This window comes from Eschrichtius robustus, chromosome 3, assembly GCF_028021215.1.
Source record: "Eschrichtius robustus isolate mEscRob2 chromosome 3, mEscRob2.pri, whole genome shotgun sequence".
NCBI classification, from domain to species: Eukaryota; Metazoa; Chordata; class Mammalia; order Artiodactyla; family Eschrichtiidae; genus Eschrichtius; species Eschrichtius robustus.
Window position 1 is genome coordinate 67621036 of NC_090826.1, and position 12344 is coordinate 67633379.

At 41.2% G+C, this 12344-nt stretch overlaps 1 protein-coding gene across 4 annotated transcripts in view; it reads left to right on the forward strand.

The window, feature by feature from the left end:
- Positions 1-11320: 11320 nt before the first annotated feature.
- Positions 11321-12344, forward strand: part of AK5 (adenylate kinase 5) — a 243579-nt gene continuing 242555 nt past the window's right edge. For all 4 annotated transcript variants that reach the window (XM_068538033.1, XM_068538034.1, XM_068538036.1 and 1 more), the window contains exon 1: positions 11321-11380. In XM_068538033.1, coding sequence (XP_068394134.1) covers positions 11321-11380 — 60 coding nt within the window. The remainder of the gene's footprint in view (positions 11381-12344) is intronic.

A 12344-nucleotide genomic window follows, 5' to 3' on the forward strand; every position in this document is an offset into this window, starting at 1 on the left:
ATTTGGAGCTTATAATTTGATAATAGATTAACCGGTGAGAGGCTTTGTTTTGCTTTAAAAATGGAAGTGTAGTAATGGCCAACAGTTTTTCAGAAAGGCGGAAACAAGGTCATAACAACCTTTTTTTTTGTTCTGATGATTGTGATTCTGCAAAACAGTGACCAGTGGCAGATGAATAAAAAGACACCTAGCACATAGCACCAATTATCAGGGATTAGTAGACACTCTGTTTGATTGGCTTAAATTGCATCCTGTTTTCTAGCTATAGGCATGAGAGATAATAGAGAAGGCAGTTGAAATGCTCAAGCGTCGAATTACAGACATGAAAAGAGAAACTTGTATTTATAACTTGATACGGTTAATCCCTCCGCCGCCCCCCGCCCCCAAATCTAGGCTAGTCAATGGAGATGGGGTTTGAAAATGATCATCCTAAAAAATAATGGAGCAAATAAATTTACAAATTCAAAACATATCAAACAATGGGGTTGAAGAAGAAGTAATATTTAAATGTATTATAAATTACTCAAATCATCATTTTAGAGTATTCTTCATGTACATGACACTGTGATGAGCTGTATAGTGGTACAACCATGAAGACATATTTTGGGGGCTGGAGCAGATGATAGGCACAAAAGTACATAAATCCTATACAGGGTACAATAGAGATACAGGTTTTCCACACTCTCTGAAAGTAGACCTTTCCTATTAAGTAATTTGTAAGCCAAAATGGTGTAGAGCAAAGAAGCAGGTATCTTAGGACACGTCTTGCTAACGGATGCACAAAAAAATCGAGATATGGCTATCATCAAAAAGACAAGAAATAACAAGTGCTGGTGAGAATGTGGAGAAAAGGGAACCCTTGTGCACTGTTGGTGGGAATATAAATTGGTGCAGCCATTATAAAAACAGTATGGAGGTTCCTCAAAAAATTAAAAATAGAGCTACCATATGATCCAGCAATTCTAATTCCCGGTGTTTATTCGAGAAAATGAAAACACTAATTCAAAAAGACATATGCACCCCTTGTTCGTTGCAGCATTATATACAATAGCTAAGATATGGAAGCAGCCTAAGTATCCATTGATAGATGAATAAACAAAGAAGATGTGGTATATATGTACAATGGAATATTACTCAGCCATAAAAAAGAGTGAAATCTTACCATTTGCAACAACATGGATGAACCTAGAGGGTATTATGCTTAGTGAAATAAGTCAGACAGAGAATGACAAATACTGTATGATTTCACTTATATGTAGAATCTAAAAAACAAAACAAATGAACAAACGAAACAAAACAGAAACAGACTCATAGATACAGAGAACAAACTGGTGGTTGCCAGAAGGGAGAGTGGTGGGGGGACAGGCAAAACAGGTGAAGGGGATTAAGGGGTACAGACTTCCAGTTAAAAAATAAATCACAAGGTTGTAAAGTAGAGCATAAGGATTATAGTCAATAATATTGTAATAACTTTGCGTGGTGGCAAATGGTAACTAGACATTGTGATCATTTCTTAATGTAAAAAATATCAAATCACTATGTTGTACACCTGAAACTAACATAAGAGTGTAGGTCAATTATAATTCGATGAAAAAGAAAAAGAATGCTGAAAGATAATAAATAAATCAAGATGAAGCACAGATGCTCACAGACACAGTTCAAAACTATGGCAGCTTGACGCTGGGGTGCTGAGTGCAGTTCCCCGGGAAGGAGCTTGGTGGTGCCACTCTCGCTGCACAGGTCGTGTGCTGCCTCTATAACGCCAGCTACAAAACAAGTGCTGAATGCCATTTTTTATTTTCTCCTTTTTTGTAAAAGCAAAAATCTTCGGATTTCTTTTGGTTAGAGAAAACAGGTACTAATGCAAGTCTTTCATAAAAGCAAAGTGGCGTAAAGCGAACTATCAAAAACCAGGGGCTACCTGTACAAGCACATTCTAGAGAACACCAAGGAAGAAATTACTTAAATCCACCAGGGCTGAATATAGATGGCTTTTATGAAGAAGGTACATTTAAGTGGATCCTTGTAGCTATGGGAATATTTCACTAAGTGGAAAACAGATGAAATTAATAATAAGCTGAGGGAATCAAATAAGTAAGGGCTCAGAAATACAACAGTATAGGAATCATAGGTCACATGTGATCAGTATAGTGGAAGATATACCTAGTAAGGCAAACTGGAATGAAATAATGGAGTGCTTGGAATTCCGTGCTAAAAAAATTACAAGTTAGTCTCTACACCAACACTTTCCAAAAGAACTTTCTGTGACGAGAGAAATGTTCCATATCTATATCTATATTTATATCTAATTCCATCCAACATGGTGGCCACTAGCCATACATGACTACTTAGTACTTGCAGTGTGTCTAGTTCAACTGAGAAACTAAAGTTTTAATTTTATTGTTTTAAAATTATTATTAAATAATGTGTTAAATTTAAATAGCCATAGGCGGCTAGTGTACCATATTGGACAGTGCAGACAATGGTAGCCACTAAAATGTTTGCACAAGAGAGTGACATGATTGGAGAAATGCTTTAGTATTAGTTTTCCTTTGCAAAATCTAAAATGTTGATTTATTCGGGGAAGGGACCTCTTTAAATTAGTCACTGCCCATGTTATCTCTACTAGATATTTAGTTTTATGATTTCACCTAATTAGAAAAACACTGTGAATGCTAATTAATTGTATTATAGAAGAACAGTTAATAGAGAAAATGTGACTAAATGAAAAAGATTTTAAAAAACAGTAGCAGATGGTAAATTCTGGTAAGTTTTAAAAATTTCTAGCACACCAACATGAATGCCTTGTGACTCTTGAGAAACAGCACATTTCATTCCTTGGATGGAAAGGTTGTATCTTACTCATCCTAAGCTGATTAATATATGTATTACTAATAGACTGTTCATAAGACATATAGTAAAAAGACAAAAATAAGCAATGTAGACACTTAAAAGGGCATACTTGTTCTGACACATATGTGTGATTTAGAAATTTTAGGCCTCTAGGCTCACAGAATTGCCATTTTTCCATAATGATAAAAAAGAATAATAAAAACTCAAATGTGTTCTTTGCATTCTGTGAAAACAAACTTAAAAACATAAATTGATGTCATGGATTTATTTTTCTCTGGAGCTTCTATGAGACTCAAAAAAGCTTTTACTTCAAAGCTTCTGTCAGAATATTCATTTAAGTCAAAATGAAAATGCTTCTCTATGTATTTTAGCTAGAGCATTTAAATTTAGAAGCTCCTTGGAATTCAAGTTGTTTCCTTATTTGTATTTATCTTAGCCAAGTTAGGTTGACTGGTGAAGACCCGATTTGATGGAATTACAGATTTCCCATTGGTAGGTAAAATAGTCATGCCGATGAATGGACATTGAAATCCTAAAACATTAAGTTCCAAGTATGTTCCTGAAATAACTGGAAATTCCTCTCTTCTACTTGCACAAGAGCTTGACTTCCTGAGACATGTACATTAACCTAACATGAGCTCAGATGGCCGCACTTAAGCCAAAGGTTGTGTATGAAAACAGAAAATTGGTCAGCAAGTAGCAGAGAGAACTCACCATGTGCCAGGCCTCCTTCAGAGCAAGTCAAAATTCCATTCCGTGTATCTGCTTTTCTAAGTTAGCAAGCTACTTGTGGCCAATTAATTAATAGTCTACTACCCTCAGGCCAAAAAACATGAAGTCATCCTTGATGTTTTCTCTTTCTCTCATATACCACACACAATCTGTCCAAAAATCCTGTTTGTTCTATCTTCAAAATATATCTAGAATCTAACCAGTTCTCATTGCCTCTACTGACTTCATCTCTTATCTGAATCACATAGCCTCCCAGCTGTTCATGCTCCTACCTTTGCCCTCTGACCTCTTCCTAAACCAGCAGACAGATGTGCCTTTTAAAAATTTAAGTCAGATAGAAAACAAACTTATGGTTACCAAAGGGGAAAGGTGGTGGGGAGGGATAAATTAGGAGTTTGTGACTAACATATACACACTGCTATATATAAAACAGATAAACAATAAGGACCTACTGTATAGCACAGGGAACTCTACTCAATATTCTGTAATAACCTATATGGGAAAAGAATCTGAAAAAGAATAGATATATGTACACCTGAAACTAACAAAACATTGTAAATTAACTATACTCCAATATAAAATTTAAACAAATTTTTTAATATACGTCAGATCATGTTAGTCTTGGCTCAAAACCCTTCACTAATTTCCCATTTCATTCAGAGGCAAAGTCTAAGAACTTACTAGGTTTACAAGGTCCTACGTGATTTGGCCGCATTCCCCTCTGCCCTTCCCCTCCTTCACTCTGCTCCAGTCAACCCACTCCCTTGCTGCAGCCAAAACATGTCAGGCATCCTTCCTCCCTAGGATATTTGAACTGGCTGCTCCCCCAGATACTGGCAGGGTTAACTCCCTCACCTTCTCAAATCTTTGCTGTAATGTCACGTTCTCCATGACACCTTCTCTCACCACTCTATTTAAAATTGTAATCAGCCACAGGCTCATGAAAAGATGCTCAACTTTGCTAATCATCAGGGAAATGCAAATCAAAACCACAATGAGATATCACCTCACAGCTATCAGAATGGTTATCATCAAAAGTTTACAAATAACAAATGTTTATGAGGATGTGGAGAAAAGGGAACCCTTGTACAATTGGTGCAGCTACTGTGGGAAACAGTTCGGTGGTTTCTCAAAAAACTAAAAATAGAACTACCATATGACCCAGCAATTCCACTCTTGGGTATATATCTGAAAAAAAATGAAAACACTAATTCGAAAAGATACATGCACCACAATGTTCATAGCACCATTATTTACAATTGCCAAGATATGGAAGCAACTTAAGTATCCATCAACAGATGAATGGATAAAGAAGATGTGGTATATATATATATATATATATATATATATATATATATATATATACACACACAGACACAATGGAATACTACTCAGCCATAAAAAAGAACTAAATTTTGCCATTTGCAACAAATGGATGGATTTTGAGGGCATTATGCTAAATGAAATAAGTCAGACAAAAATAAAAACTGTATGATATTGCTTATATATGGAATCTAAAAAATATAACAACTAGTGAATAAAAAATAAAAGAAGCAGATTCACAGATATAGAGAACAAATTGGTGCTTACAGGGGGGAGGGGCAATATAAGGGTAGGGAACTGGGACGTACAAACTATTGGGTGTAAGATAGGCTCAAGGATGTATTGTACGACATGGGGAATATAGCCAGTATTTTGTAATAACTGTAAATGAAAAATAACATTTAAAATTGTATAAATTTTTTTTAAAAAACTGAAACTGTCCTCTGGCCCTCCTTACTCTCCTCTGCTTTTTCTTTTTGTATGGTATTTATCACATTCTAACAACCTATATCATTTATAAATATAAAAAATATATATGATTTATAACATTATTTTATTGTTTCCACCTTCTAGATATACGTTATATGCATGTATTTTATTTGTCTATGTGCTGAGCTGCACAGCAGTGCCTGGCACATACTAGGAACTCAAGAAATATTTGACTGAATGAATGATTATAAAACACTATTTTCCTTTTAATTTGTGTAGCTTAATCATGTATTTATAAACCATTATATTTCTAGACATTACAAAGACATTGTCTGAGTTAGATTTTCTCAGCACCTAAACTTCCACATGGTAAATCAGGAATCCCTACAAATGGCATTAACTCTTTCTAGTCATCATGGTGAAATTTTAAAAGGTTTCAACCTATTTGTTTTAAAAAAATATTAGAAAGTTTACTTTTTCCTGCTAGGATATCTTTCTAAATTTCTTTGGCTGAGTCCTAAGCATTCTACACATATAGACACAGATAGTTCATTCCTGCATTCATGCATATCTATTTTAAGCCAGACATTGTCCAAAGCACTGAGAAAACAGAGATTTCTAGGACATGGTCCCTACTGATGAGGAGCTCAGAATCTTACAGTGAGAGAGACTAAACTGTAAGTAAATTATTACTTACAAACAACATAGTGTTGAGAGCAGCAATTTGACTCTAAGTGCAATAATAAAGGCACAAGCAAAGGGCCATGGATTGCAAATTCACTTTTGATCTGCTTATTAAATGATAAAATAGCATGGAACTGTTAGGAGGGCATGGGATTTAAGAATGAGATGGTCTTGGGTTTGAATCCCGTACTTCACCATCTTTTACTTTTTAACATATGTCTTTATTGAAGTTTAATATGCACACAGAGAAGTGCACATTCTATTTGCACAGCTGAATGCATTTTCACAAGATGAGCACACCCGTGTAACCTGCACCCAAATCAAGGAGCAGAACGTGAGCAGTTTCCCCTAAATCCTTCTTGAGCTCCCTCTGTCACTTCATTCTCCTATGGGTAACCACTGTCCTGATTTCTAACAGCATAGATTTTTTTGGCCTGTTTTTGTTCTTTATATAAATGAAATCATACAGCTTGTATATTTTGTGTCTGGTGATTACTCAATAGTATGCCTGTGAGACTCATCCATATCGTTACATGTAGCTGTAGACTGTTGATCCTCATTGCTTATAGTATTCCATGCTGTGAATCTAACACAATTTATGTGTTCTACTTGTTGGTGATCGTTGGAGTATATTTTAGTTTAGGACTATTTAAAATAGTGCTTCTGTGAAAATCCTAATACATATCTTTTGGTGAATATAAAAATACATCAGCTTCAATAGTTATTCCCAGTTTTCTAAAGTGGTTGTGCAAGTTTACATTCCCCCAGTAGTGTGTGTGAGTTCTGTTCTAAGTGCTTTTTTTTTTTTTACCATATACATATTTATATGAGTCATGTAACTTTGTGTCCCCACCATAACAGCCTACCTCCACGTATCTACCTCTATCATATTATTAAAACATAGTATTACATTTACCTGTACTTAATTACTACAAGTCCATGTCTCCCTACTAGACAGTGAACGCTTTGAGTCTTGCTGTTTGTATTTGTAGCTCCAGACACAGGTCTGGATCATATAAGGTTATTTCATAATTGTTTGATCAATGAACATATTAATGAATAGATAGATCAATATATAGGATTTTCCTATTCTTAGTGTATAAATTATATACTTGGAAAATTTCCTAAAGCTTTCAGACATTGTAGGAGAGTTTTCAATCTCTTACCTCTAACCTCCACTAACCCAAAAATTCCTAGAGGTCTTTGAGATCCAGAATCAAAGTGTCTGGCTCAGCTACTCGGCCAGTGTGGAGAAAAGAAATAGAGCATAGGGAGATTCTGCTTTGGCTGAAGAGTTGTGTTATACATCATTATTTCAGCCTGCATTTACCCCAGATTTCACAGACCAGTATGTATACTCCACATTTACAAAAGAGTAAAAGCCTCAGAAAGACCTTCTAAAAAAAACCCTGTAAATAAGGGGCATACTTATCAGGCCAATGTACACAATATGGATAGTCTCATGTATTTAGATTTTTTTCTGGATAAACAAAATATTTACAAACAGCCCTGAAAATACAAATGGCCCAGTGGGTTGTCAATTAGTGAGGGAAATAGAATAATTAGGAGGGAGATATTGGGGTTTTTTTGTGCAGAATGAGAGAAATTCAACACTCAAGATTTCAATAAATAGGAATGTTGTGCTGTCTTTTCAACCTCTGAATCACGAAAAAACTTTCAAATAGAAAAGAACCTTAAACAATGAGAAAATCTATAGAGATAAACTTGTTGTTATACATGTTTTGTTGTTGTACTTGTGTTTTGAAACACATTTCCCCTCAAATACAAAATAACATCTGCTAAAGAAAAAGAAAGGAAGGAAGGGAATAGGAAAGGAAGAATGGAAGGTTGCAGGCCTTTGTAACATCGAAAGGCATGGTGATGATGGAGTTCTAAGGAATGAGGATGCATAGGGATTTGCAGTTGCACTGATAGTAACTTCTAGTATAATCTTGGAATTAGGCTCTCTGAATCTCAGTTATTTCATTTACATAATGAAAGTAATACCTATCTCACAGGTTGATTTGAGAATTAAATATGGCATATGCAATCTACTGTATAAAGTGCTTGTCACAATGCCTGACTCATAACACTCAATGAATTTTTACCTTGTATTAGGGCCAAACTTGACATGACTTCATTACTATCAACTATACCAGGGCCTGTGGTAGATCCCGTTAGACTCCTCTCCTGGGGTGAGGAACTGCAATGTGAGAAATATTTGACACTTTATCAGTAAAATTTTCTGCAGTTAAACTTGCCCTATTTAAATTATAAATGGCATACATATCTGTTAGGAATGAATGAGCATTTAAGCATGGGTTCCAACCATCTCTGTGGGGTTTGGGAAGTTGCTGCCCTGGGTACAGAGCCCTTGAGCCTTCTCAAGTGGATGCAGCCAATGGTCTCTCCTCTGAGACAGCTGCTTAATAGCGACAGAGCAAGGTTCAGCCCTTTGCTGAGACATCGCCTGTGTGTCAGCAGTGAGCTAGAGAAACATTCCCACCAAGAGGCTCCTCCTCAAGGATGTCTGGATCTTTGGAAAGTTCTAGCTATCACCTCAAAGGTTATCACCATTCCCACTTGCTCTGCTACTTCCAGCAAACAATCTGGACTCCACCTCCTCGCATCAAATCAACAGTTAAGCATGTTTGATTTTCATCATTACATTTATCACTATCTGATATGTTCTCACTTATGTCTTTGGTGGGAGAGGGGTTAATTGTTTATCTGCTCTTCATTTATCTTATGTTGTTTCTGCATTTTTATTTGCTTATTGTCCATCTGCACTTCTTACACGCACTCTCCAGGAGAATGTATATTCCTTGACAGAAGGAATTATGTATGTCTTATTCACTGCTGTATAACTCAGCACACTCTCCCAATGTGGGAGCAGAAGAGATTCTGCCTGGAGACACTAGGTATGCAGTAAGCATCTTGATTCCTTGCAATGATGTATCCCCAAGTAAACAAAGGAACCCTTTATTTACCCACCCTTAGAATTTCATATCAGGGAGCGATGAGCCGGCTTTCCCATGGCAAGAATGTATTTGTTGTTCCTTGTCCCTTCTATTCCCTCTCTTCCAAACAATCAGCCTGGCTTTTAAGCATTACGCTTCCCCCATATAGCCCTTCCATAACAGGCTACAACTCCCTTTGCAAAAGTAATTGTGAATACTTGCTTCTTTCGTATGTCTGGAACACACCAGAAAGCACTGATTGTCAGTGTATGAGGCTACCTGAAAATCTGCCATATCTCCAGCTACTACGTTTTTTCAGGCTATTTAGAATATTTAGTGCAATGCAGTCTGCATTATCCACTCTCTTTATACAAGCAAGTTGCCATCCTTGCCTGACTACACTAAAGTGCATTTAGAATCATATATCCATTCAGGATTCATTCCTCCCTAGGAGAGAAGATGTGAGCTGTACTCTGCCAGATTCTTGTCTGTAAAGGGTGACCTTGAAAGGTCCTGCAGACAGTGGCCTCTTCAGTCCTAGGTGCTTTGCCTCAGCTGTGCCTGCTCATAAAGTAAACTCTCAGGCCATGGATCCTGGTAGGTATCAAGCATTGTTGCACAGGGAACAGACAATGCTTCACTACTGCCAAAACCTGCTCTTAAACAAGGTAAAGAATGTCAGAAGCTGGAACTATAAATGAGGTGGCATATTCCGAGGGCAGAAACCAATTTCTATGGAACACCTGCCTTATTTAAGGCTACCATATGACACATGGTTTCACAAGTGTTCAGAAAACTTCATTTACTTTACAAAACTCAATTAATTCTTGAGTTCCCTTCCTGGATAAAACAAAACTGCAGCTATAGTGAAGGCATGAGTAGCAGTCTTTACTGTGACAAGAAATAGAACCAAGAAAAGATCTGCAAAAGATGAACTTGAAATGGACATCCAGACACTGGTTTCTGGAAGCAGTGGCAGTGTTGCCTCTCTCCCTGGCCTGATCCCAGATGGCAATGCCTATCAGAGCCTCCTTTCCTCTGACATGCCCTCCCACGTGTTGGGTCTTGTACAGAATTAGAGGTCATGTTCCCAGGGTGGCATGGACCATTTTCAAGCAGGCAATGAAAAGACATCATAATGGGGGAAATGGGAAGATACTTGAGCCGTAACGCTGCTTTATCCCACCAACCCATACCCACCCCAGGGTGCACCAACGGCCCACGGTCCACCAGCAGCACCCTCCTCCGATCGGATTAACGGTGGCATCCAGTCACTACCAAGCACGTTTCCAGTTTAAGCAGTCTCCGGCTCTCAACCACCACCCACTTCTCGCCTCCACCTTCCCATTCCTCTCTACAGACATAATTAACTAGTTGATTACTTACTAATCCTTCTGTTAGGGAAGATTTCAGCCTCACTGTAAGGCCTTATTCTGAAACCTGTAAGGATTTGTAACACTAACAGGGAAAAAAATTCGAGACCAGCTAGCAAAACTTTCCTGAAGGATAGAAATACTCAAGATCTAAAAATTATCTTAAGGGGATGGAGTCAACACCCTCAATCCCCTTTTCTCCTTACTCCCAGCTCCCTGTTATGAAGGATCGGTAACTTTAGGAATAAACGATAAATTCTGTGACATTTAGGTTTCTTCCTGGGAGCTCCTCGGACATGCAGGAGTAACTCGTGTGTGTGGTGGGGGGTGGGGTCGGTGGGGGTGTCGGGAGAGGTGAAAGGGTCGCACGTCACTACAGACCCCGACTCTGTTCCTTTGGCCACCTGGTCCCAGGTTGCTGCGTCCCGGGGGCGGCGCGCGCAGGGAAGCGCGGCGCCCGGCGGTGGTGTGACACGGAGGGGCGTGACTGCGAGCCCCCCGCGCGCACCCTTCCCCACCCCCGCGCCCCGCTCCGCTCGAGCAGCGTGACTGGCCGCCGCCGTCGCCGCCCGCAGGCCGGGTTCGGGAGGCTCAGAGCGCGGCGCGCCGAGCGGGACAAGCAGGCGGGCGGGCTGCTGCCTGGCGTCCGCCGCGCTGTCCTCCTTCCTCCGCCCCCTCCGCCCCTCCGCTGGCGGCCGCGCCGCCTAGAGCCCGGGAAGCCGCGGCTCCGAGCCCGCAGCTCGGGCGTGGGGACCAGCACCGCGGCGGGGGCGACGGGAGCGCTGAGACCACAGTCGCCGCGGAGAGGCGGAGGGGGCGCCCGGCCTGGGGAGGCAGAGCCGAGCGCGTATTTGCGCGTGAGAGCGAGGGCTGCGCGGCGCTCGGCGCGGACACCGTCAGCCCCAGCCCAGATCGCCGCAGCCCGGGAGCCTCCCGCCTGCGCCCCAGGGCGCGCGCGGAACAGCCATGAACACCAACGAAGCCAAGGAGTATCTGGCCCGGAGGGAAATCCCGCAGCTTTTCGAGGTAAGGGGCTAGGTCTGGCAGAGAGGACGGGAGGATCTGGGGAGGGCATGCCCGGGGTTCCGGGTGAGAGGCCGCTCCCCGTCCCACCTTGCAGACGCGGGGCACGGAAGTGAAGGCGCTTGCGGAAGCTTGCTCGCCCGCTTGCCCAGGGGTAGCTGTCTGTCTGGCGGGTTGCGGGGTCCTTGTCGGATGGCTGGACTCAGAAGCCTCCATCTCGAAAATCAAGTTTGTCTTCGAACCGGGTTCTGGAAGCAGGCTGCCCCCAGCGCATCCCTCCCATGTGGACCCCCAGGATGGGCTGCTGGCAGCGGCCGGCCGCGCTCTCCCGGGGCGAGGATCAGGCTAGGTGGGTACGCTGGCGCCCAGCAGCCAGCAAGGACTCGGAACTGGGAATCGAGAGCCTTAGTCCCTTCGCGCGCCGAGGGTTGGGACCCCCGCGTTGACGGGGAAGTGAGGACGAAAGCAGCCCTCCACAGGGAAAGCTTGGAGGAGAGGGATGAAGATGCAAAAAACAAATCCAAACCCATCAAGTGCAGCGCTGCCTCCCGGGTGGCTGTCACCCAGCGCTGCTCTGCGCTTTCGGTGAATGAACTCCTGAGCACGTTTCCCCGTCACCTTGGAAGGGATGCTTCTCCTTCCTCGCCTCCCCAGCCCATAGCTTTCGCCTGCCCTCACCAACCCATCTAGAGAAGGCGAGTCGGAGACGGAGTGGCGAGGCGGGCGTGACTCCTGTTGCTCCCGTCTTCCGACCGCATCACGGCATCATCTGCACCAGAGACCCGGGGAATGGGGAACACTTTGGGAATGTGGGAGAGGAGGCTTGGTGGATGAACCAGAACCTTGGTTAGTTCTAAACCATAGGCTACGTCGCGGATCGTCTTGTTTCCTTTCCTTCTCTCCGTATTTGAATTTTAGAACATTCCTGAATCCTACGTGTTTTTACTTAGGTTAAGGAAAAAAAAAA